The 26,382-nt window shown below is 40.9% G+C and overlaps 2 protein-coding genes across 18 annotated transcripts in view; one reads left to right on the top strand and one right to left on the bottom strand.

The window, feature by feature from the left end:
* Positions 1-420: 420 nt before the first annotated feature.
* rgmd (RGM domain family, member D) lies at positions 421-13,309 on the top strand. The gene is made up of 5 exons (XM_051375535.1): positions 421-532; positions 4,343-4,383; positions 6,151-6,299; positions 9,396-9,907; positions 11,620-13,309. The coding sequence occupies exons 2-5, from the start codon at positions 4,346-4,348 to the stop codon at positions 12,316-12,318; spliced, it is 1,398 nt and encodes a 465-aa protein (XP_051231495.1). The 5' UTR covers positions 421-532; positions 4,343-4,345; the 3' UTR covers positions 12,319-13,309.
* celf5a (cugbp, Elav-like family member 5a) overlaps positions 10,391-26,382 on the bottom strand; it is a 189,221-nt gene continuing 173,229 nt past the window's right edge. For 16 of the 17 annotated variants that reach the window (XM_051375516.1, XM_051375521.1, XM_051375522.1 and 13 more), the window contains 3 exons: positions 25,891-26,034; positions 22,815-22,978; positions 17,907-22,383 (listed from right to left, as the gene is read on the bottom strand). In XM_051375516.1, the coding sequence (XP_051231476.1) occupies positions 22,851-22,978; positions 25,891-26,034 (272 nt within the window). In that variant the 3' untranslated portion in view covers positions 17,907-22,383; positions 22,815-22,850. Of the gene's footprint in view, positions 10,484-17,906; positions 22,384-22,814; positions 22,979-25,890; positions 26,035-26,382 lie in introns of those variants that run through there. The other variant, XM_051375527.1, reaches the window with a different exon arrangement.

The raw sequence follows: 26,382 nt of genomic DNA, 5'->3' as shown, positions 1-26,382 counted from the left end.
TTCACGTTGCACACATGCTCAGCATACACTGGGGCCAATGGTCAGCTGCACTCATATCCTTCTGTCTGTGTGTTTGATGGACTGTAGAGAATATGGGAAGCTTTCCAAGTGTGACACATGGTTTTCTAACCTATGAATATCTATGAACCTAAGCAGCATACGTGTATTATAAGTGTGGGTGTGTTTGCAAGTGTTTCTGAATATGCATGCATGTGATTGTGCTTCAATCTTTTTTCCATTCAATGCTTTTTTCCCCCTCTCTTCACAGAAGTGCCCTACCCAGATATGTGGGAATTAGGCCACATCGCTCACTACCATCCTACTCTAATCAAAGTGCCGATTCTTGAAACAGACAGCTGTTGTCATGTGCCTTGATTCCAATGGCTATCTGTCCCTGTAGCTGCCCAAGTTCTTAGTTGGCCAGCTGAAGTTGTAGGGGGAACGAGGGTTAACGGCTTCTGCCCATTCAAACTCCTGTTAGAGCAGTGCTCCAATTCACAATACAGCATATACCACAACACACTGATCCAAGGTAAGTTTATTTTCTTTATCCTCTCTGGCATTAGTAATAACATCCTCAGATTCATACATGCCTGAAGATGCTAATCATTTCACAAAGGTATAATAATGTTATTAGAAACACTGTTGAATGTTATTTTGCCACTGAATACGACTGTCTTGAGATCTAACAGATAATCTGATAATTCACTAACATACTGGAGTGTCAAATACAGCCGCTCAACATAAACATAGCAGGTGATGGGTTGTTTTAAATGCATCTTCTATAGAGTGTGGCATGCATGATCCCATAAACCCACATAAGGACTGTCTTTTTCTTTTACGTAAATGTGAATGCGAGAAACATCTGCTGAAAAGCAATGGGGGGAAAAACAGCCATATCAATTTCCCAACACTTCATGTAGACTTCTCTCCACCTAACAGATCTGTGCTCAGTCTGTGCTCAGAGTACATAGCAGTGAGTCATTCATACTTGATTAGAAGATGTATACACCCTTGCCATGTTCCTCTATGTTTCACTGCCTTAAACCAACTCAAAGAGGAGGGAGCATTCTCTGAATGCCTTCTTGGCTAAAAATTTGGTAGATCATAATGGCTAAATGTATACACTCATGAGTTATTGTCTATCCATCTATTCCTGGTTCAGGGTCATTGTCTGGGTGGGCTAAGGCAGAAACAATACCAACTGTTGCAGACTAACTGAAGGACACGCTTTACCACAAATGCATGGGCAGATTAAGCCTTGAGCCGTCAGGTGTAAAGGGCAAGAGGTTGAGAGCACATGGCAGAAAAAGCTAAAGCTTTAAGACACCACACACTGGGCTGAAGATTTGAGGATGGATTTTAAACATGAATTCCATGTTTGCCTGCATGTCAAATTGCTGTTCAAGTCTATTGAAATGAAGAGTGAAAAAAATTCCCTGAAATATTACCCACCTGCTTGAGATGTATTCCGCAAAAGCATTTGTAAAAAAAAAAAAAAAACTAATAGGATCTTCTTGGTGTTAGCATGGGATGGTCATAGGTCTTTTTGTATTTGATGGTGAGCATTATCAAACACAATATAACACCCCACTTTAAATTTTACATTTAGCATCTGGCTAGCAGTCTTCTAAAGACATTGGCCTAAGTTGTTCTTTCTCATTAAATAAAATAAACATTTAAAACAACTATTGAGATGAGAGATGAGATGAAATCATTGAGTATTAATTCTTTCTAGAGATATAACTAACATTTCAGTTTCTGGGAGCAAAGAGAGTTGACATAGGTCATTATGAAGCAATTTGTTTCCTGTTTCCATAATGCATCATGGCTCGGATGACTAGAAGCGGGGGAGTGTTGTCATGAAAAGGGAAAGACGAGGCATGTTCAAACAAAGTTATGCATTGGAATCAGCTTCACAGGCTGCTCACTGAAGCCATACATTGAAGTGTTTTTGCTACTTGATTTATTTGTTTGAAAAAAAACCCAAAAAAACAAAAGCATAAAAATATTCAAGTATTCAAGATCGGGGAGAGGTTTAACCCTCAAAACACACACACACACACACACACACACACACACACACACACACACACACACACACACACACACACACACACACAAACATATAGGCAGGGTTTGGGTCAGAGGTCAAATGGCCCTGAACTCTCTCCCTTTAGGCTGAGGACATCAGAGGTCCCTGTGTGTGCTGCTCTCCATTTATTTTACCCATCATCCCTCATCAGGCCGGGGTGACCCCTAGACCCTGAAGCTAGGGTTACCTGTCAGTTGACTGTCTATTCATGAGCACGGGGCTTGACGCTGTGTCAACATTTGTTCTGTGAGGAACGAGGGAGGAAGATGAGGGACGGAGTTTGGTTTAGTGTGGTGAAGAGCGAAGCAACAAACAGAAAAGTTTGAGTCAGAGAGAAAGAAATATTTTCTTTTAGAATGAAATGAGTGAATAAAAATCCACCCTTCCGTTATTTCCACACTCATAAGGTCAGGTTTGAGGTAGTGCAGGGCCCTGACTTTTTACACACATGACATGCATGTGTGAAAATTCCTGTTTACTCAGAGACAAAGATCCAAAGGAACACAGTAAACAGATGCCTGCATGGATACCTATTGAGTGGTGCCTACGAAAACACTCCAAAAGCCCCCCCAGTGTGTGCTGTCAGCTATCAATCAGGGTGCCGCAAGTGGGATCCTTGAGTGGAGATGCTATCAGCGCTGCCCCGTATACGCTCACACCACAGTTTCCCTTATCTCTGTTGAGATAACAGATCCCCTCTGACAGCGAGAGGCCTGAACCAGACACACTCGCTTTCTGCATCTCTCTCCATCTCTCTCTCTCTCACTCTGCGTCTCAGCTGTGCTATAGGCCACTTCATTTCAGACGGGGGCCCTCAGAAGAAGAAAAAAAACAGTCAATTTGCTCTGGTTCCTGTTTAAAATTCAATAAGTGAGTCTCTTATATTGCAACCGTGTGGTGCTAGCGGAGGCTACAGAGGGCGCGTGCTACTTCTGATTCCAATCTCTGATGTTATCAGCCTCTAGAAGAAACACGATACATGTCTCAGTTGACTAATCTAGATGGGCATGAAATTTAACAAAAATCAGAAGCATGATACATCAACAATTTCCTGCAACTGTACTTTTTATTATTTTGTAAACATCGCATTTCTGGAAAAAATTAAATAGTTTAAGGTTTAAAGCCCGTTTTAATAGGCAAATAAAAAAGATGGTTCAGGGTAGTGGAGCAGCTTTGTCTTTATAGGTTAAAAAAAATGCAGCACAGCATAATTTATCACATTAGAATATGAATATTACAATTTCATGTATGTAGCTATAAATGCGGCAGGTTTTCAAAGAGTACTGTATGTTGACCCTGTGCAGATATGTGAGGTCAGTGCAGTTATTTTTTCCTTGGTTTGAGGACAGCAAGCTGTGGAGATGGTCCTGTACGGGCCGTGTTTTCGGGCTTCCACCAGACCACAGCACGATGGGCCTAATAACAAAAACAAGCATCCCGGTGTGGAGCTGGTCCCACAGTGTGAGGACCTTAATGAGGAACATGTGGAGCTGCCCAGACACACAGTCAGAGGAAACCCAATCCCTTACTCCCTCTTTTTCTCCCTCTTTCCTTCTCCCTTCCCCCCTTTCTCCCATTCTTTCTTGCTCACTCTCTTTTCGCTTCACTCTCTACATTTCCTAAAGTCTGAAGTTTTTAGAATATAGCACTGCTTTTAGGCAATCCGTTCTCGTGTGTGTATCTGTCAGATACGTTTGTCCAAAACTCAAAACATGTTCGTTTTCTTTCTGCCGTCCATAGAAACTACCTCTTTAGACTTTTTTTTTCTATTATTACCAGAACAAGTGACCCACTGTGAGCAGGAAAAATATACCAGCCTTGTTTTTACCTGATATACACCATTGTAGTGCACCCACTCTCTCCGACTTGTTTTAGAGCTGGTAGCATATACATATTGCTGGGTCATGCAATGCAATACGCTCATAAGGAAACGTGGGAAGAAAGAGGTCTTTCTCCGCCCATCAAGCCTGACAGGCGGTCTTGGACTTTCTTTCATGTGCTGAATTCATCCTTACCGTCCACCTGGATCAATTAACTGTTTGCTTCAGTGGTCATCAGTCCCGCAGTGTGGAACCTCAGCTCATTTAGCAGACAACAGCTTATTGAGAGAAACCATGGCTTTGATTTTATTGTCGTTTATTTTCATGTAACACACGTCAGGCATGCTTATTTCTACCTCTATCACTAACTGAAGCATTTTCTTATTTACCGCTAACAATACAGTAAACTATGTGTTTTCTCCTGCAGGAAATGTCATCACTTGCCCCGGAAGACAAACACTGCAACAGGTGAGACACGTCCTGCAGGAATTTGTTTTTAATTTGTTGCATAGCATATCCACACCATCAACAGATCTTCCCCCTGCACTGCCTCACTGTCCCATGTTAAGTTGTCACAGGGAATACGAAGTGTAACCTGTTGGAAGGGATTTAAAATGCGACCATAAAGCACAGCTATAAAGCAGATCAACCGACCAAGCCTCCAAAATTAGCTGAACAAACAGAGTAAGGTAGAGCCCTCTGGGGGGATAAACTTGGCACACTGGATCCAGTGTGACAGAGGCCCTTCTGGCAGCTCAGAACAATCCAAACGTTCCACTTGGGTTGAGCTGTCTTCGTTTCCCCCCTCCACTATATATATCAGCCCCACATCAACATGGGCCTGTGAAGACCTTTCACAAGACTGACAGGCCACCTGAATCACACAATTGTGTGGCCGGAGGAGCCTGCATGTGTATAGAAAAACCAGTGATCCAATAACTGTCTGGGTTCACTTCTCTCTCATAAAGTCAGGAGGGAGGCGTAGAGGGAGACCCACAGCTACAAGCCAAATGTTCCAGCTGCACCAAAACAAAAGCTTTAACTTTTCATCTAATTCTAGAAATTACGCAAACTTTTTACTGTTGATTTTTCTTAATACCAATATTTTATTCAGTAATAGAATTGGTTGGTGCATTAAAATTCTTTATTTGCATGGCACAAAAAACCACAGCGTGTGTCTCAGGCTGAAAGCTGGTGAGTCTATGTGGCTTGCAGATGGTCCGGCCTCACAGCAGCTGTGCAAATGAAAGACGGAGTGTCGTTGAAGGAGTGAGAGAGATGGAAAGTTGGCCACAAAAGGAAAAGAGTAACATACAAGTTGCTGACTGAAAATGTAATGGAAAGATTAATAGCATACTAAGATTTGCTGAGAGAAAATAATTGAGTCATAGTATTTTCATGTGACAAAAAACGGACAATGGCTGTGTTTTTTGGCAGGTAAAACATCACGTTTGACCAAAAAAAGTGACTGAAGAATGCATTTTACCTCAAATATAATATCTAATGACATTAAATAGAGAAAACCCCACATTATAGGTTACTACTATCTTTCTCCGTAGCCTCAGCCAGTTAAAGTCAAAATAATGCGCCTCTTATAAATTTATCAGGCTCTTCATTTAAAATATTCACAAAATAAACTAAGAAAAATATAAATCTGTTAGTTTGCACACACGATTGTCAATCAAACTTTATTATTTAAGTCTGGAGTGAGAAAACAACAGGTGGGAGATTCCTGCTTAATGCTGAAAACACACAAACATTTGTCCCCAGGAGGAGGGGGAGTCAGACAGGACAGTTGCCCCCCCCAGTGCTTTGTAGTGCAAAGGGTTTAAGTTTCTACTAGTCTTGTTCCAGTTCTGCAGGTGACTTGCATTATGAGCCCAATCTCCAACCTTTAGCAGAGATTTATTGTATATGTACAGATAATAGGCTGTTTTAACACTATTATAACCACAACACACCCTGTGATCCTTCAGTTATAATCAGGGCAATTATAATTTCACACTGCCCCTCTGTTGTTGAAGGCACTTTTTCCACTGTCCTCATCCCAGTAATTGCCACTACATGTAAATATCAAGTGGTTAGTGAATAATTAGTGTTTCATTGGTCAGCAATCACCTCTGGGCCCCGTCTACACTTTAGACCCCTCCCTCGTAGAGCCGCCCTGAAGACAGGGGCCCCTTTTGAATGACAGCGCTTGGGAAGGAAGACGAATTTTTGTCTGATTTCCCGCAGCCACAGCGTCGATGAGAAGCAGTCGAGGAACTCCATTCTAACTGAATGGATTGGTATGGGGAGAAGCGGACCACAAAACACGGCTAAGCGGCAGCTTTGGGACTGTGTAACGTTGACGATGGTTTTACTTTCGCTGCTGTTTCGACCAGGTAAGTGGTGCTTTTTCAATCCGTGCTCCTCCACTCCTCTCCTGCATGCGAAGCGGTGTCCCGCGGAATGGAGGTGGAGATGGAAAAAGTAAACTTTTTTTCCTCCCCCCTGGCGTTGTGTGGCTGAACTCAAACTCTTAACGTACTTTGAACGTTTCTCACACAGTATTACTGAAGTTTTTAGTGGGTTTTTTGTGTGTTTAAAGACGGAGAAACGTGGCTGTTGTTTAAAAGTGTCCCGTCCACTAAGGGGACAAAGTAATGTCCTGTTGCTGCTGGGTATCCCAGCCTGCAGCCTGCGCTGCAACACTCGTATCTCTGCTAGCCGAGCAGCACGAGTTAACTCACTTTACGGACGTCTTTTTTTAAACAAATTGCCAACAACTCTGGCACAAAACAACGACACCAAACACGTTGTCAACGCCCGCTTAACCTTTACCGTGTTTTACAACCCACAAGCACCGCCGCTGTTGAGGTTTTATCAAGTTGTGTTGGGAGTTACGGTTTAGCTCCAAGTTAGCATAGCTCACTAGCAAACTGGCGTCCAGCAGCCGCAGTCAGACCAGAAGAAAACCACCGAGCTTGTTTTCATAACCAGAAAATGCCGCTAATCGGACACCGAACGGCCCCCATTACTGCTAAAGTCATGAGTGTAACTTTAACACATAGTTTTGAGTGTTTTTAATTGTTGGCGGAGCTAAGTGGACCGTGGTATTTATCCCTATTCATGCTTCATTTATTAACTTTGTTAGCTACCATGCATGGGGGTCCAACTTTTTGGCCTCTGAGCGTGTTGGTCGCTCCTCTGTCCTCCAGCTAGAAACCGTGTCAAACTTTTTTTTGTTCGGAATATAAAGATTATTTATTTCATATGAAGTGGCCATGTCCTAATTTCGTGTTTATGTCAAAGTTGACGCACAAAGTTTAAAAGTCTCATGGCAGTATGATAAATATTAATATATGATAATTATGGTGCTTTAATATGGATTTGTTTAGTGTTGGTGTGTTTACTACAATGCTAAAAAATCACAGTTAAAAGTTGTCAGGCATGCAAGAAGTGACCGAATTTAACTTTATTTATTTATTTAGACATGAAAACTGCATCCCGTGGTATCAATCATATAATATAACAATTAAATCCTCATAAATTATGTATAGATGATAAACACATCAGAAAGTTTGAATTATTGCCCAGCACCATATCTAAAGACCCCTGGAGGCCCCTCAGGTTCCTCTTTATTGTTTTGGTACTTGGCTGCAACTGAATGTAGCACTTTTAGCTTTGGAGTAGTGTTGTGGTTGAAATAGGCATGAATAGTTTCATAAATTAATTCAGACGTTTGGTAGAGTAATGTAGGTTATATCTTATTATGTAGTACTTAATTAAAATAATGCATGTGTTCTGCTGTGTCCAAAACATTTGTGTTTTTTTAAAAAAAAGCTTGAGTATTTAAATTACAGTTTCAATGTGTCATCACTATAACTTATATAAAGCCACTATATTTGTTTTTAAAAATAGTTTATACTATAAAACATTTCTGCCCATCTGAAAGTGTTTTCAGCCCTTTTTTTGTATTCATTCTCATGGTAGCTATGTTGGTGAAAATATTGAGTGTTTAACTCTTGTTATTCTGCAACATAAAGCCCAATAGAAAGCAGTGTTTCTGACTAAAATCTACTAATCTGTATTGTACTAATTCAAATAGAGTTTGTGTGGTCATTTTGGTTGTTCCTTTTCTGTTCCCATATTCCCCATATGGTCCTCACATTTGTTGGTAGCCTACTCAAGTGCCAGAGCATAAAAACCCTTTAGGGAGATGCGTAGTTGTTGATGGACTGTGATTGTCAGAAAGTGCCCATCACAGCAGACTTGGGTGACCTCTCAGCAAGACGGGGAGGCTTGTTGGAATTCAGAGGAGGGATGCAGAGTGGCTCTAACTTGACCCCCCACACTCCGTCTCAGTTTTATCAGGGCTTGTGTTGAAGTACAGCGACTGCGAGATGCATTAATCATCTGTCATGCCCCCTTCCGTGTATCAAACAATATGAAAGGGAAGAAATGATGCAAAAATATTCATGTGCACTGGTGTGGAATCTCCATGCTTATCTTGTTGTCTTCATCCATGCTGTTGGGAGATTAGATGGGGCTTTGGAGTAAACAGACGATTATTCTGTCACAATAGAGGAGCACTCTGATGCAACTGATCCCGGTTTTGCAGTAAAAGTGGTGTGTTGTGGATGTTTGTTCGACGCTGATTTGAAATGGGAAATATATCCACAATGCAACAGTGGAGCATATGTGACATTAGTAGCACAGCACTGAAATGAAGTTGAGGAATAGCCACACTTTTGACTTCTCACAGAAATAGTTGCAGTTCTTTGTTTTCCTTGATAATAAATATCCAACTTGTGAGTCATAGCTTCACAGGAAGCCCTGAATTTCAGCAATACGACCCAAATATCACATGCCGTGCTTTGCTGCACCCACCCTCTCTCTAGCTTCCAGTTTAGACCCTGAGTTGCTGAACAAGTGTGACTGTGATATTCCTCTTGTGATCCTCTTCAAGTTAGCTGCCCCCATACACCGAGCCCCGCCGTGCTATGCAGTGTAGCTTAATGGACTTCAATTACCTCAGCATCAGCCAAACCACATTCAGCACCCTCAGGCAAACTAACACAGGTTGGTTTCCTCCTGTAGTGAGGCTGCATGCTATTTCTGTGAGGGCTAGTTGGGGGAAATAAGTTTTGACCGACTCTGGAGCACAGTGTGGGATCATGGCCTCGTGAGCTCACGCATTTGGGTTTTAATGGCTCTCCTGATTGAGCTAAACTTGATAGTGGAAAAGTTTTGACTCCGCTGCCTCGTGCACAGCACTGAGGTAATGTATCCATAAATGTCACATGGATTTTAAGATTCATAGGAATAAACAATTTTTTGTTCAAATTGGTAGATGTGGTCAGCTTAATATATTGTTACTGAAAATGAGTAGAGAAGCAAACACCTTTTTTAAATGAATAGTGGCACTTTAAATGAATAGTGGCACATTAATGATATTACAGTACAAAACGTTGATGGTCATTGTTTTTGTATTCCAGCTCACTGCCAGCAGTGTCGGATCCAGCGCTGCAATGCAGAGTATGTGGCTTCTACTTCACCCTCTAGTGGTCTGCAGGAGGATGTGGCTCTGGATGTGGACTACTGCATCGCCTTACGGGCCTATGCCCTGTGCACCAGGCGGCAGGCGCGCAGCTGCAGGGGCGACCTGGTCTACCACTCGGCCGTCTTCCGCATTAAGGAGTTATTCTCTCAGCATAACTGCTCCAGCGATGGGCCCACCTCCTCCGCCAAGGTTCCCAGTACATCTCGTCCGGCCATGTCTGAGCTGTGTGACTACGAGAACCGGGTCCTCATGTCGGGCTCAGCCAGTCAGCAGAAGAAGTACGCCCACTGTGGATTATTTGGAGACCCGCACCTACGGACTTTCCGAGACGAGTTTCAGACCTGCAAGGTGGAAGGGGCGTGGCCTCTGATCGACAACCGTTTCCTGTCGGTGCAGGTGACCAATGTGCCTGTTGTCCTAGGCTCCAGTGCCACGGCAACCAGCAAGGTAAGGATAGGTTTAGAATTTATTCTACAGCTGCAACGATGAGTCCATTAATGTAAAAGAAAGAGATTGCGAATGCTATTTTTTCACAAATTTAAACTAATATATAGATAAATCAACAATGAAAAGCAGCCTGAGTTTAAAGCAGTGGTTCCCAACTTTTCTGGCATGTGAGCCCATAAAATAAGAGTTTAATTGCAAACAATCATGCCCGCTTTCAAGTTTGGGATTTTCTTTTCTTTAGAGGCCTGAACAGGTAAATCTATTCAGGATTTCACAAGAAAGAAATCCATTATTTAAGATAGAAAGAAAGACAAACCAAATCATGGACTGCACAGATTTATTTTGCGACCCCCTCATGGGGGCAGTGCTTTTCTCTCGACAACCACCAATGTTCAAATTCGAAATGAACACATTATAGTAACCTTGAAACTAGTGGCCTACATGGGCAGGCTGTTTCTGAGTGCGGGCTTGCTAGCTCAAGTATTGCCATAAAGTATCAAACATGTGAAGTTAATCGTCATTCCATGGTGCCTCTCGAGCCTCCAGCATTCCTCTTGTCTTGGAGCTCCTTCAGATCTATGAGGGAAAAGAGAGAGGAGGGGAGTCCTTCAGCGGTGTTGAATCACAGACATGCTTGAGTGCTCTACCTTTAACACATGGGTGGTCATATGGTAGTGATTAACGCTCACTCAACATTTTCCTCCACCGCCACAATCTGGAATGTTTTTTCACCCCTCTGGTCAAATAATTAACTGGCTGCTTTTTGTGTAAATATGGAATAATGTGGAAAAATAAAGGAATAATTGGACAGCAATGAGGGTTTTTGATTCAGTTAATTCAATGCGCTGATTTTGCACCAAGGATTTCAGAACAAATTCTTCCAAAGGCATGTGCAGTTTGTTCTGGTTGTGCAGCCTAATGCAAACCTTGTAGTGTGGGTATGCCTGTGCCAGCACCCGCATGCCCCCATCATGCTTTTTAGAGTTGTTTTCAACTGCCAGACTTAAGACGGGAAATCATCCATCAAATACAGTATCCCCGTAAGTGTAAACTTAACAACAGCCACCGCTTTGTCAAGATACTTTGAAGAAACAGAGGTTAGGCCCCAATTTTTCAAAGCTCAGCTGGAATACAAATCACAGTCAGTCAGTGAGTAAGCACTAGCAGTGCCAGCACAGGAGAGGGAAGATGCAAGGAGATTTGAGGCTGTTATGAAACCGTGTTGTTTGAGCCCAAATTCAGGGAAGACTAGTGGAGTTATTGCTCTTTAGTGCTAGTAATTTGTTTTATGCAAGAAAGGACTGATGATAGTGGAGACCACACAATGATTTTATTTGTGTTTTATTTGAGTGACAACAATCCAGTGGATCATTGACAGTGATCCTCTGAACATTTTGCAGTAGTTATGAATTGGCATATGAGAGGAAATCACTGCCACTTTGTAAAACAGCCAATGTGGGCCATGAACACCTTCCACAGCAGTTTCCTGCTGCCACCTTGTGGCTTTAATTGGTACTGCTCTTATTCGTGATTCATTTGAGCATCTTGGTGCTTTGCATTGTATTTGAGAAAAGATGTGTCCTTGTAGCTCAATTTACCGGTGGCTTTATATAGGGTAGAATATTCAAACCGTAACATAAAATTAAAATGAGTATTGTAAAATGTTGAAATCTGTTACTTAATACTGATCCTATGTTTTCCCCTTATTTCAGATCACTGTGATCTTCAAGTCCTACCACGGCTGTACAGATCAGAAGGTGTACCAGGCCACCACAGAAGATCTGCCGTTGGCCTTTCAGGATGGGACTCGCAGTGGCGGCGAGAGCGGCAGCCTTACCATCGTAGAGCGCGGCGGCTCTGGTGTAGGTCGGCAGGTAAAAATACAGGCCCGTTACATCGGTACCTCCATCATTGTCCGACGTGTGGGCAGCTACCTGACCTTTGCCATCCGCATGCCAGAGGACACCCTGGACTTTTCGGAGGACAATGGCGGCCTGCAGCTCTGCCTTCACGGCTGCCCACGTAACGAGCTCATCAAAGAGCACACGCTGGGCCGCCAGAGCCAGCAGCCCCGCCTACAGGGCACCAACACAGAGCTGGGTCCTCTGCGGCCTCCTCACCAGGTCTACACAGTGGAGCGGGCCACAGCCAAGTGTAGAGAGACTCTGCAGGTGGAGGATGTGTACTTTCAGTCCTGTGTGTTTGACTTGCTGACCACAGGAGACCCAGAGTTCTCTATGGCAGCCTACGGCGCTCTGGAGGATTTAAAGGCACTGCCACCCAGTAAACTAAAGCAGAATTCCCCGAGGACTCCTCGTCTATCCAACCGAGGGGTGTCACACACTTCGTCTGCAGCAGCAGCCAACTGCTCCCTGCTCTCACTCCTACTCCTCATTCTGCTGCTTTTGTGAAAAAAAAAAAATATATAAATGATTTGAAAAAAAAAAAAAGAAATGCGGAGACAAACAGAATGTGGAAGCATTACCAGCTTGAGGAAAGAGTGACTAGAGCTTCGACATATGTATTTGTATTTTTTTGGGGGGAGGGGAATTTGTGAATGTTGTGATCTTTTTCTGTTTTTGTCATTTGAAGGATTTCACTACCATTTCTTCCCACTTTACATTTTTTGTGGATCCATATATGGGTCACATCATTTCAAGAAAAACATAAATACATGAAACCATATGGTTTGAGGTCAAGTACAACATGTTCACCATTTTCACATACTCACTATTAATTGGTTTACAACAGTCTTTAAAAAGGTTACAATTGTGTTTGCTGACGTCAAGGCAGCTAATAAGAAATTTGTTTTTTTGTAAATATTTCATTTTTACTGAGAAATGCACAACCTCCAAACACTCCACCATGTATGAAGCTGCATATGTAACTCCATACTGTATGTGAACTGTTTCTGTGCAGAGCAATGTGGCTTCTAGATCCTGTATTATCCAGTAATATCAATAGCACTTAATGGTTTTAACTGCAAGTTTTGTGTATTTAAATGTTATTTCTTTGTCTGCTTCAACTGTTGTTTCAGAAATTGGCATGCTAAATACACAGGATCCAACAACTGTATGTAAAAACTACCTATCCATAATACATATGTCAGTGTGATACTCAGCAGTTCTCTCAGTTCTCATCTTCTGTGAAACACTCCCTCTTCAAGCTGTTTGGCTTCCAGTTTTAAAGGTTAAAGAACACAAATCTTTATATAATAATATATTAAAAGAGTGTATATATGTGTTTTATATTGTGTACATTTGCCTGTGTATAGATGTTTTAACTGTAATATGTTTTACATTTGTTGTGTTTAGTAGGTTATTTTGAGATATTGTAAGAAAAGTAAACTAATATGTGTTGTGCTGTATATGTAACTTTCTGTATTAAAGTGTTGACACTCCAGACCAAGGTCTGTTTTTCTTTTTTTGTCACTCTTGTACCTAGTGTCTTGGATAGAGGATATAGACTTTCTTTCCATCACATCACATCATGGTAAATAATTATCTAAAGAGGTTCTATATCTGCTTCCATTGCCCCTCAAACAAAGGTTATAAACCTTGCTGCAGCATTAATATGGAAAAATTGTTTAGTGTTTTACCTTTCCTAACTACGCTTTGTAATACCACGTCTCTCCTGGTGGGGTCCTCAGTCCATAAGGCCTGACAGCTCCTAGTATAAAAAGACAGTTTTGACAAACTGGCTGTGTAGCTGTAGGGATCCGCAGTATGTTCCCAGTCCCCTGTGTAAATGTTACCTCTGAGTGCTGAGCTGGCTGCTGGCTTCGCTTTTGTCTGCCAGAGCGCTGCATGGCTCCAAATAGGATTTAGTCTGTGGTTAACACCAGGTTAGAGTCAACACATGCATGCTGCTGATATTTGCACTATATGTGAACAATGAGTGCTGTGATTAGAAAGAGGGATGTGATCAGGTTTTGTCACAATCAAAAATGCAATTAGGAAAGCTCCTACACACTCTCTGTGAAGATATTAAGAATTAATGCTCTATAATTAGTAGATTTAATTTATATCTTGAATTAAGTTAAAAGTATCTTAGTCTTTACATTAGTGAGTGACAGCATGTTTCGTCACACATGCAATCATACTTAATCTCTTCATGTCCCATTTCTTCAAATAAAGACACCACAGTGAGCTGTGCGGTTGGGAAGGAACTGGCCAATGAAATGTGTCACCATTTTCACCTTTTTAATTATACAGTCTGTGATTTTCACCCGTTCTATGTGAAGCACATTCCTGGTCTGAATCAAGTCTTCATTCTTAATATTAGCACAGTAGAGAGATGGAGAGGGAGGACGAGAGGGAGGGAGGTGATTGTGGATTGATGGTAAAAACTGTCAGTCTTGTCACGGTGAGGCTGTCAGTGGTGGAAAGTAACTAACAGTACTCAAGTACTCTAATTCTTATGTACTTGTACTTTTACTACACTGCATTTTAGGGGCAAATATTGTAGTATTCACTCCACATAATGTGTCTGTCGAATGTAGTAACATTTTTCAGATTATGATTTTACAAAAAACAAAACAACAATTTATAAGCTTATAAAAATGCAAAATATATTTTTTAAATGTAATCAGTGGTTCCCATACATACAGACACCTTTAAAAGAAATCTGGTTTGGGACCCTGTCATGTCTAAGACCCAAAAGGGGTAAAATTATCCAATATCCACCGCTAAAAGCAAATATCAGAGCCACTTTGTGAAGCAGAACTTGTCCCATTAATCATCTCACAAGCCTTTGGAGGGCCCGACCCATATGTTGGGAACCACTGGATTAAACAACTGTATATAAAGTGGTTAAAACTAGCTCCAGTAAATACTGCTTTCACATTGTTGCATCAGTATTGGCAATCTAATAATGTCATATATAATACATATATCACAGGGGACATTTTACTGCAGAATAAGTACTTAAAGTGCATTTTGCTGGAACTACTTTTGTGCTTTAGTAGGAATTTGAATACAGGACTTTCACTTGTCATATAAGAGTATTTCTATTATTGATGTATCAATACTTTTACCTAAGTGAATGATTTGAATACTTCCTCCACCACTGGGCTCATCATTCTTCATCTTTAATCCGAATACATGACTTTTTAACGTTGAGCTGTAAACTGAGCTGATGACGTCTAAGCTGTGTTTGTGTGTCCTTCCATTTGCTTCATAATTTGAAACAAAGCTAAAAATGCTTCAGGCCTCGTCTTGATCGATGTCATCTGTTGAGATGCAGCCATCTGACAGCACTGCCAGGCAGCACCAGCCTTATATAACCACCCCATGTGAGAGTGAGCGCCCTCTCAGTCTGTTCAAAGATGGTGAGTTTCTTGACAACCTCTGAACATCTAAAATTTGGAAGCTCCTTTAAAAAAATAAAATAAAAAGGTAGATTGACATTGAAAACTTTCTACTTTTTAAAAATTGGAAATGAAGAAAATGTCAAATCTTCCAAAGTCAACACTTGACAGACTGAAGAGGAGTCCCGTCTGTGTTTATTAGCAGGCAGGATGTAGCACAGGTTTGCAGGAAACTGCTCGAGCTTGTATGGATTGCTCGTCCACCCCTCTTTGAGCCATCCTGTCTTGACTTTCCCTCGTAAACAAGGACAATTACCAAGCTAATGAGTTGAGAAAAAAACTGCTTGAGTGATTGATACTCTCAATGGGGAAATTAATTTGATATTAATAGAGCACTTGGCAAGATAAATAGATAGTGGTGTGTGAGTTCTCTCCTTGATTGATAATGGATAGATTGATGGCTGTCTTAATGCAAGATGTTCCTTAGTCTTAAATGAAGTGGCCTTGATGAGGAGATACTTTTCTATCACAATATGATCAAGTGTTCAGAGCGTTATGCAGCTTCAAATGACTGTGATATTGATATATTCAAGGTGCCACACCTCAAGGTAGAGATACATATTACGTGATAATGATAACAGATCATGATTCCAACATGCACAACAGTATCTCTTGGGAAAAAAAGTGTTGCATTTTACTTGTTGACTGGATTTACTGATGCCAAATGATGCATGTGATGTTGGTCATCCATAGTTGTAAACTCATTCAGCTGCTCTTGTGAGATTGTGTTTGCCCAGCTTTCACAAGTGGCTTCTTAAAAGATCACCTTGCATCATTCCTGCAGTTCCTGATGACTCGTAAGACCCCCACCTAACCTTCTCTCAGTGAAGCATTTTGCTTAATGATGCACTCAGAGTCTGATTGTGGCGCCGGGTAGAAGACATTCAACATACACATACATTAACACCCTGTTACATGGGTCACTGCTGCAGAACAAAGAGCGAGAAGTTACTAATTTCTCAGTGTGTGTGTGTGTGTGTGTGTGTGTGTGTGTGTGTGTGTGTGAGTGTGAGTGTGAGTGTGTGGTTTTCAGAATGCACTAGTTGCAGCGATTATACAGCTATCTCATACTGCAGGCTCTCTCATACCTGACCAACTCAATCTTTCTGTGTCTCCTCAATAATCAGAGTGACAGCAAGCAACTAGACATATCTCACCCACTGGCTCACTCCAGAATGGGTATTGACCTACATATCAAATCACACGCTCCTGGCTTGTGTGATAGAGATTCTTGGGGGAAAAAATAACACTGTATGATTGGCAGTCCTACTTTAGTAAACACGTTACATCCTCCTGGGTATCTGCCTCTTCACATGTATTCTCTGTTATAGGTAAAATAGCACGTCGAAGGAAAATGTGGCCTGCAAATCCTACAAGCCAGGAGTTCCTGCCATCTCAGCAGTGTTTTTCTCTGCTACTGTAACAGTAGACAACAGCTGAGAACACCTGGTTGTCTTGAGTGTGTATTTTTATTAACGAGCCTGTGTCACCAAACTTTTAACAAATGGCCCCCCGGCACCCTGACGCCCCGAAAAACCCAGCTCGGAAATTAAGCATCTGCATCATAAATCTTAGAAAGTTACAATAATTTGCAATTCACTCCCTCATCAAAGGCAATATTACCCTAATTTATTATCTCCCCGCACGAGGGGCACGCAAAGGCCGTGGAGATAAGAGTTTATCAGGAGGGGGATTGATTTTCATTAACTGATTGTAATAAAGATGAACTGCCTGCCGTGCACACTGACCAAGAGCCACACTTTATTGTAATTGGGACAATTTATTTCATGAGCCAGTGGCTCTACTTTTTTGTCCCTCCCATTCTTTTTTTTCATATCTGTCGCTGTTCTTCAAAATGTGAATGTGGTGTCTCAGCTGTATCGCTGCCGATGGTACAGTGACTTCTGATGTACGGAGATGATGATTATAAGGTGGGGAGGCAAGTTAACTGTCGACACAAGTTGCATCAGATTTTTGGCTTCTGGCATCAAAGCAATACTGGATGTAAACTTGACTGGTACTTCCTTATTTCAATTTATATGCTTCCTGCTTGTCAAAATATTAATGTTATTTGTTCCCGGCTTACCCTTACAGCTCTTCTACAATCCATGATACCTCCCAACTGTCTGGTGTTTATGTGCCACACTTTTGTTTTTGAATTCTGTTCCCATCATATATGTCTTGAGAAATATTTCAGTTGTAGTGTGTCTCCCTGCAGCAGAGCAGCATCATGTGACTTGCTAGCTGGTAAAGCCACCAGTTTCTACAATGACAGATAATCCAAATCATCCTACTATGAAAAAGGTACATTTCCTCTCCTTAAGCTTCCAGTGTTTTATGATGAATCCTACCTAGTGTGCGAGCAACAGCCTCATTTGAAGTTCAAGCTGTGGATTTGCAGCAGTAACCCTGTTATCCTTTAATGGGCGATGACACTATCACCACAGTTTCATCATTTGACAGGGACAAGGCATCACTACCAGACTCCGAGGTGGCGAGCTGTAAGACGTTCACAAATGTTCAAGGTCCTTGAGATGCAGAGGGGAGAAAATCCATGTGCGACAACTCCCCCCTCCCTTTGCACTGTGGCTCAGCACTTCATTCAATATAATATAACTGAGAAACAAAACATCCAGTTTGAATTTTTATTGTAAAATTGGAAAAAAAGGAGAGAAAGAGAGAAAAGCCCCAATAAGCGTTTCTTTTTGATACATATCTTTATCTTACCATAACCATTAAAGAAAAGAAAAGAAAAGTGGCTAAATAAATAATAAATAAATAATAAATAAATAAATAAATAAATAAATAAATAAATAAAATAAATAGATAAATAAATAAACATCAAGTTACATACTTGACTCGATAATTAATTATAAAATTAATAAATCATCAATCATTAATATGAAGTAATCTAAGCAGCAAGTATTAAGAAATTTCAACAGGGGAAAAATGTTTGGTTTCTCAGGCTAATACAGAACACATAGTTTTTTTAAAAGTTTTTTTTATAAAAAGATACTGCTTTCCCTGTCAGTTTATCCATGCTGTACTGACGCTGCCACAAAAACAGGTGGCGCTCTCCTTTAAAGAAAAGAAAGGAAAGAAAAACAATACAACCTGTAAACTGCATGTTCTCCTCCAGGTTTAAAGAATAGTACTGAGATTCCTCTTTTTGCGCCCTGTATGTCAGTAAAGTCTTCTTCACAGACTCCATACTGCTGTTTATATGTTTTTGTATGCTTTGTGCTGAGAAACCAGAAAGTTAACATCTTTATAAAGCGATAACCCCCCGCTCCCACCCCCGATCCCTCCCCCATTTCAAACCCTAAACCTATATGTACCCAAAGAAAGGTCCTGTGCTGATTTTCCATAATATACAGATTTCATATTTATAATAAGCTACTATCCTTAGCATTCAAACCATAGTTAAAGAATCATATTGTTAATACGAGTAGTACCATAATCATAATCTTTAACCCTCCCAGCCCCCATTGAGCATGCTCAGAGATTGAAAGGGCACCATGGTAAGATGACAAATATATAAAAAAAAGAAAGAAATTTAAAAAATGTATGCAAAAGTGAAAACAATGTAGAAGATAAACTCTAAGTTTGATCACATGCAGCTTAATTATAACACTATTGGAACCAGTGCTGCTGTTTCCTGTCTTTTCTTTACTGGATTTTCAGTCAGTTTGAATTGTTAAACTCAATTAGTTTCTTGGATTTCAGTCATTTCATAACTTTCCTTTCCCTTTTCTAAATTTCACAGTAGATATGTATATTTAGGCTTATGCACTACACCACTACACTAAAACTGTCTCCATCCACAAACCTTCACTGTTTTAATTGCTTTCGATCAAATTTCATTTTTTTTCTTGGCAGAATGAAATTAACTCAACATCTTTTCAAACTCATTACATTTCAGCCACAGCTGGCATCTTTAATTTGCATTACCCAAGCTGTTGTGAAGGCCAAATTTAATTTGATTTTAATAATTTAAAAAACTCTCCAGTAGAAATCCCATAAGAAAAGATTTTTGAGTGGGTTTATAAGGCCCTGTATGGCCTGGGGAAAGGAGAGCATATATCACAGCTTCCTAAAGCTGCTGGGCCCTGACAGGAGAGAAGAAACTAACAGTAACTCACCTGGGGAAAATAAGCTGTCTCCTGGCACATATATATGAAATCTAACCTTTTCAATGGAAAACCCTATTCTATATCATTACAGCCTGACCTGACGCCCCTCCTACAATATTATACTACACAAAATCAAATATTTTTTTCTACTGATTTCTTGAAAATTAACACATTTATAAGAAACTACCTTCAGTTTTCAAGGAATCTGGCATACATTTTATGCGTTCAGGATAAGGAAATGCAGTGGATATGCTTGCATAATTTGGCAATTCATGATGAGAAAAGGCATTTTTAAAGACTTTCTTTCTACAGCATCTAAGTGCTGCCTGCAACAGAACAATATACAGTGAATAAGGGGAACATTTGTTAACGGCCCCCTGGAAATCACAACCCCTTTCTAATAATACTGATCCTGTAAAGCAGTTATCATACAAATAAAGTGGCTGAGCCAAAGTAAAACTAAAAGATACAGTCATCAGGACCTTGGAAGCCATTCTGGTGATGACATTTCTTGTACCAAACTACAGAGGCACAGTAGTTCTGTTTTCTGAAGACTGTATCTGTGCGGATGGGGACATAGAGAAATCATTGTGTCTTGATGACTGAATCACTGATGTGTCTTAAGTTTAGAGCGATGATCAGAGCACTGAGGTCTCACAGAGTCCTGAGGGGCAAGCTGCTTCAGAAAAAACAGAGTCAACAAATGGCATGTTGGAAAAAAACAAATTGTGGATTTCTCAAATCTGAGAGTGAAATGGATTTTTAAAAAAGCAAACAACTCACATAAAACAGATTTCATCTCGGGTGTATGGCGCGCACGTCTTTTTTTTTGTAGAAGTATCACTACATACGATGCTACTTTAGCTAATTAATCACATCTGATACTGCGTGATGTGTCGTGACCACACTGTATAGGAGCCATGTGTGACCGGCGCTAATAGTAAGCTGTCGTCTTGTTGAAGCAGCAGCAGCTGTAGCAGCTACACTTACAGGCCTGCTGCTGTCTAATTGATGGATCATTTTGCTCTTAATTTGACCTCCTAAGGCTGGTAATGCCAGGCTGTTCCTCACCGTGTACAAGCTCTTACTGTGCTATTATACCCTTTGGAAAAAAAAATATACAGCTGCTCTTCACTGAAGAACTCGTACAAGCTACTCTAAACATTATACACAGATCCTGTCACAGCCATGTAAACCTCTGAACCTTTCTGTTTCTTCGCGATAATGACTTAGATTTAAGTGCCTTCCAAGAGTCCCAGAGGACGTGCTGCCTCTGTCATATTTGGGGTCCCCTCTGAGACTGTGGGGAGCAGAGAAGGGGTGAGAAGACTCACATCCAACCACTGAGAGAAAAATGGACTCTGTCACTCAGTCAATTCATTCAAAATGCCAATGTGTTATTGATTGCGCATCTCTTGCCCCCGCAACGCTTCTCCCCATCTGATCAATATTATCATTATCCTAATTATGCTGTGGGTTAGCTCTCGGCCCCCCGTGAACTGATGGTCCCTATTAAGAGAGAGATATGCTGGCACTTGGAGGTGAGGTGAGTAGAGAGAGAGGGCGGGAGAGGAGAAAGAGGAGGGGAGTCTTGCTGTCGCTTGCTGAGAGCAGCTGGAGGGCCTTGGCAGCGGGAGAGGGCACGACCCGGCAGGGACCACAGTGACACGCCGATGGAAATTTTTACTACTGCTGTCAGGCTCATTTGTATATTTTATTAAGCAGTTACAGATGCTGCGCTGTTTTACTGCTGCGTATCCAGCTCAGCCGGGTGGCACTTTTACCACAGTGCTTTATGGTCAGATTATCTGTAATATCAAGACTTTAATGATGACATGGAATTACTCCTGCTTCAATTATGGAATTTCAGCGCGCTGACAATCACAGAAGACGGCATTGCATGGCTAAATACACTGTAGATCAGTAATGTTTGGTCTAAGAGGCTGTTATTGTGTCACTTTTGGCACTACAGGACTTTTTTTTATTCTTCTACCGACACAATAACACCGACACATCACACCTCCGAGATGAAATGCTGTGATGCGAATGAAGCAATGAGAGGCAAAAGAACATATCTGAACATGCCCGAATCAATGTCTAACCCACATATTCTACGCCACTAAATTAGTATAGCTTTATTTTTTTATACATTTTTTTTTCTGTTTTGTTTTAATATCCTCAAACCCAGTAGCTATAAATGTAAAAGGAAAAGAAACCGAAACCCCTTTCCTCTTTTTTTCAACCTGAAGCTAGTATTTCTTCTTAAGTTTAACTTGTAATATTATTAGTAGTAGTTTGTAGTATTAGTATTATTAATACTATATATTACTGTTCAGAACAATAAAAATGTTTGGTCCTTTGGTCCCTTAGGGGTGAAAGATTTGCAGTTCTACTGTTGCTAATGGAAACCTCAGTGACCTCCAAGAGTCATAGTTCTGCGCTTGCTGAGAGACGGTGAAGGAATAAGAGAAAGAGGGAAAGAGAAAGAAAGTCTGTCAGTGGACGTATAGAATAGCTTCTTTTTTTTCCACTGTTTTTCTTGATCTTCAAGTTTTAACCCTCATTTGTCCAGTACAGTAAAAGCCACAAGCGCCTCTTTCCTTATATATATGTGTATATAATATGTATATAGAAATCTATTTGTTGTTGCTGCTTTTTTGTTTGTTAGTTTGTTGCTTAATTAACAATTCAAGTCTCAACAAGAAAAAGTTCTGTTGTTCAGTCTTATCACATCTTTTTTCAGTTTTTTTTTCTTCTCGTCTTTCTTGCACTGTGCCATCTGTTACTGTTAAGTCCCCCGGTGAAGCGCCTCCTCCTCTTTCGCATCTTCTTTTTCTGCCGTAACCTATATCTTCATAAGTAAATGCTGATATGTCTTCAAAAATTCGTTATGTGTTGATTTTTTTAAAACATATTTTGCTTTCAAAGAAAAAAAGTTTAACTCCTCCAAGATATCTTCATGTGTCCTCTAAAACCTGAAAAACAGAAGAAAAGGGCAATTTCAGATCTCACTGCTCATTAAATTGTCATTTCAAAAGATCCATTTCTTTAAACTGTGGATAGTTCAATATGGCTCTATTATATCAGTGTAATGGTCTGGAGAGAGCTAACCCACACTGGCACACCAATCAATCTTTGTCAATCACCATGATGACAGATTTTCCCATAATTAATACTCCAGCTGTGCCGCATATGCCTGCAGATACTAAAACTCTAGAGACATTAAAATATTTAGCTTTACATTCACTGAACAGGAAGTGTATTTAATACTTAAGATAAGAAAACTAAAATCTTAAATCAAAACGCCAGACAAAATCAACTGACGCTCTTTAAACCACAGATAAATCTTCACTTTCAACAGAAACAATATTGAGGATCTACATCTTGAACCAGTGACGGGGCTCACCTGTGCTGCTGCAAAGAATACTGAAGGTAGGCTGTGTCAGTAAGGGCGGCTGGCATCCTTCGGTCTCTTTAGCTGGACTTTCAACCTCTTCATCCCAATCTGAAAGCCATTCATGGCTTGAATAGCTGCCTGTGCACTAGCAGGGTTGTCGAAGCTCACGAAACCTGTGAAAACGTACAAGTTCATCAGCCCTGTTGAGAACGTGGGCTGATCTAGAGAGCACCACCCCAGCTTGGTGTCTAATACTGTCGGATTTAACACACTGATTTAGAATAATTCTAAAAATCATGTGTTAAAAAAATGGAAATTAACACACATAATTTTATGATGTTATGGCCACATTTTATACTAAGTGATTAATGAGGTCAATGAAAAAAGACATGTATTTGGAAAGATGAAGAATATCTTAATTTGGGGCAAATACTGACATAATTATTTGAAATTAAATCAGCATATAATTCTGCCACACCTTAAAAGTCTCCAAGCCACCCTCTTGCCACCCCATGAACATTTCCTATGTGCCTAAACAAGCTTTAGTCAATATTTAGAAGTAATATCTATTGCAAATGAATCGACTGGCAGTCAGAAAGAACTGCTGGAAAAAAAGATGAGAGATATTAACAGATGGCCTGTCTATCTCCGGAAGGTGTCTAGATGGCGTTGTTGAGGCAGGTAGCACCTTTTGGCTGCCTAGCAAAATCTCAGTGCCTGTGACAGGGTGCTATGAAGTTGTCTTAAACCAGAGTTTAATATGTGTACACCAGCGTGTTAGAACTGGACTTTGATCAGCTGTGTCTAGTTGCACAACTTCTCATCAACTTTTGTAACAGCTTAAATAACCAACTCCAGATGCAACAAGTGTGGGGGTGTTAACTGTCACAAGGCATCACTCTTTGATGTTCTCTCAGGGTTGACAGTTTTTGTCTGAAAGAGATGTAATATCAAGCTGTTCTGTGATTCTTTCCTGAGACATGTAGAGGAGTGTGAGATATACAGGATTTCAAAGGTTAGGAAGGATGCAATGGAAGGATGATTTTGAGGGTTTATTGGAGCATGAAGAGATATAATAATAATAATAATAATAATAATAATAATAATAATAATAATTGTTACTTTTGCAATGAAACTGTTACAAAGAGGCGCAGTTAGGAAATCTATGATTTACTGGGTCTGCAGGTGCTTTCTGTAAAAAAAGTTCAATAACACAGACCAATCTGTGAACTGTATCAGATCAGCAGATTCCAGGCCATTGGTAATCAATCATGATCAGGTCACACCTATAAATATTTTCTGTTTTTAACTTTATAATACCGCTTTCAACATAGCCTTCTGACATCCCTAGAAAGCACCAAAATATCAAAATGAATGAGCACAAGTCATTGTGCAAAGTAGTTCGAGCAAAACAAGAGCAAACATAGTTCATCATGAGGAGACAAGTCTGCCGCAGACACAAAAACCCCTCAGTGCCTTTCCCCAAGATACACCCCTCCTTAAATCTATGCTGAACATCCTGTTTTCATCATGTGTAAAAATAAAGCCTTGAGGATCCAGTGACCAGAAACTGCAGTGGAGTGTGTCTCCGCTTGATGCGCTCCCCTGTGTCTGTGGTGTCATTAGGAACAGTCGATGACCCGTGAAAAAACAGCAGGAGCCTCTCCACGTCCACAGCCACCTGGGAGAGATGTCTGCCTGGCCTGCTTGGCTCTGGGTTGGCCCATTAGGGCGAAGGCTGGGCAAGCGCAGAGGGAGATGAGAGGAGGGCTGAATGTGAGTCTGAAGAAAGTAGAGGCAGGGAAAGGAGGTGACCTCCTAACCCACCATCAGGTTAACACATTCGGGCTGGGAGCGGAGATGAGATGGAGAGGAGATGCAGGCTTAGAGCTCTAAGCCCTCCGCTCAGTGCTGTCACACATTACAAGTGTGCTTCCTCTCTTTCTCTCTGTTTCCCTGTCTTTTGCACACCATCAATCTAAGTTTATCCCCTCTTTCTCCTTTCTAGATTAATTACACCAGTGTGCTCCCTCCTTCCCCAGGCCTAACATTATGTTGTAAATGCATAGTGTATAAGTCAATACTGCAAATAGCTCTTCTTTCATGAATTTATATGTTATTAAGTCCCCCCAGGGAGACAGGACTGGCGATCAATTTTGCCCAGGGTTCTGCGGTTCCCTGAAGTGAAAACAAATGCTGATCCATAATTGTCCTTTGCCTTCCTTCCCCCCGCCGCCATCCCTGCCCACCTCCTCAAAGTTTGTATAAGCCCTGAGGCTTGTTGGTGTGTGTAGGCTGACGGAGCTAAATGGGAAGGGGGAGCATGGAGGAGTGTGAATCAGCCTCAGCAGTGAGGGTATTGACAGATATCGGGGTTACAGAACGGTGATGTGGATGCTGATACAGCACCTCAAGGTTTACAGGTCACACAGCCGCCAAACAGAAACAAGGACATGGGCTCTGATCGACTGCATCATGGCTAGTTTGGCCACGATGTATTCCTTTTTTTTCCCTTCTACAGCACTGATGCCAAAACACAACAGTCATCAAGATGCAAATTCAGGTCAGTCAGTCAGGGGTAAGATCATTCAGTCCTCTACGTCTGGCTACTGTCAAATGTCATCAAAATCTACAGCACCTCAACAAATGTTTATTGAACAAATGTCTATTGTTTGGAGAGCAGTATGAAAAGAAACCTTCCATTATTGTGAAAATGTAACTTACACTATGAAGCTTCACGCCTTAGCTGTGAGCTTTTACACAACACCCACAAATGTCTGAATGTTTTGGAAAACTATGAGAGAGCTGACTGCAAACACTAATTTTGTTTTGTGCAAGGCTCAACATTCATTATACATTTCCATCGAATGTATACAATCAAATAGGTAGTGAGGTAATTTCCCCCCATGTTTTTACATAATAGAAATGATCCAAATAGATGATTATGTCAATTACAAGGACATATAATCAAGCCTTATGTAAGAGGAAGTTGGTAGAAATGTGCAGAAAAAGTCACATATTTTTATACAGTGTATTGTGTGTTGTGGACTTGATGGCTGTGTGTGAGTGGCAGTGAGTAACTCACCGAAGCACTTGCTCTGGTTGGTTGCCCGGTCCATGAAGACCTTAGAGGAGATTACAGTGCCGAAGGGCAGAAACATCTGCATGAGTTCATTGTCTCCAAACTCCTGTGGCAGGTGGTAGATAAACAGGTTACAACCCTCCGGACCTGGATACAGAGAGAGAGAGAGAGAGAGAGAGAGAGAGAGAGAGAGAGAGAGAGAGAGAGAGAGAGTTTGATGGGTGAGGGATAGAGAAAGACAGCTGTGAATTTGTCATTTTGATCTATGGAGTCTTGCATGTCGACTAAATCAAGATAAGTGGAAATAGATTTTCAGGACTTCTGTGACATCAGTGATAAAAACAGAGCTGAAAAAAAAAAAACAATTGAAAAGTTTTTGCTTTGATCTGCTGATACCGTACAGATATTGAGTGTATTTAAAATTTCTATTTACATTCAACCAGCTTTTCAGATTAAATGTGGATATAAAAGCCTAAATCTAGATGATAGATCACA

Source organism: Dicentrarchus labrax, unplaced genomic scaffold (genome assembly GCF_905237075.1).
Source record: "Dicentrarchus labrax unplaced genomic scaffold, dlabrax2021, whole genome shotgun sequence".
NCBI classification, from domain to species: Eukaryota; Metazoa; Chordata; class Actinopteri; family Moronidae; genus Dicentrarchus; species Dicentrarchus labrax.
Note: the sequence above shows the minus strand (reverse complement) of the source record. Positions and strands in the feature narration are given on the sequence as shown.

Coding starts and splice junctions, on each gene's coding strand:
- rgmd (XM_051375535.1), top strand. CDS start 4,346: ATGTCATCACTTGCCCCGGAAGACAAACACTGCAACAG. Junction 6,300..9,395: donor TTCGCTGCTGTTTCGACCAG/GTAAGTGGTGCT, acceptor TTTGTATTCCAG/CTCACTGCCAGCAGTGTCGG. Junction 9,908..11,619: donor GTGCCACGGCAACCAGCAAG/GTAAGGATAGGT, acceptor CCCTTATTTCAG/ATCACTGTGATCTTCAAGTC.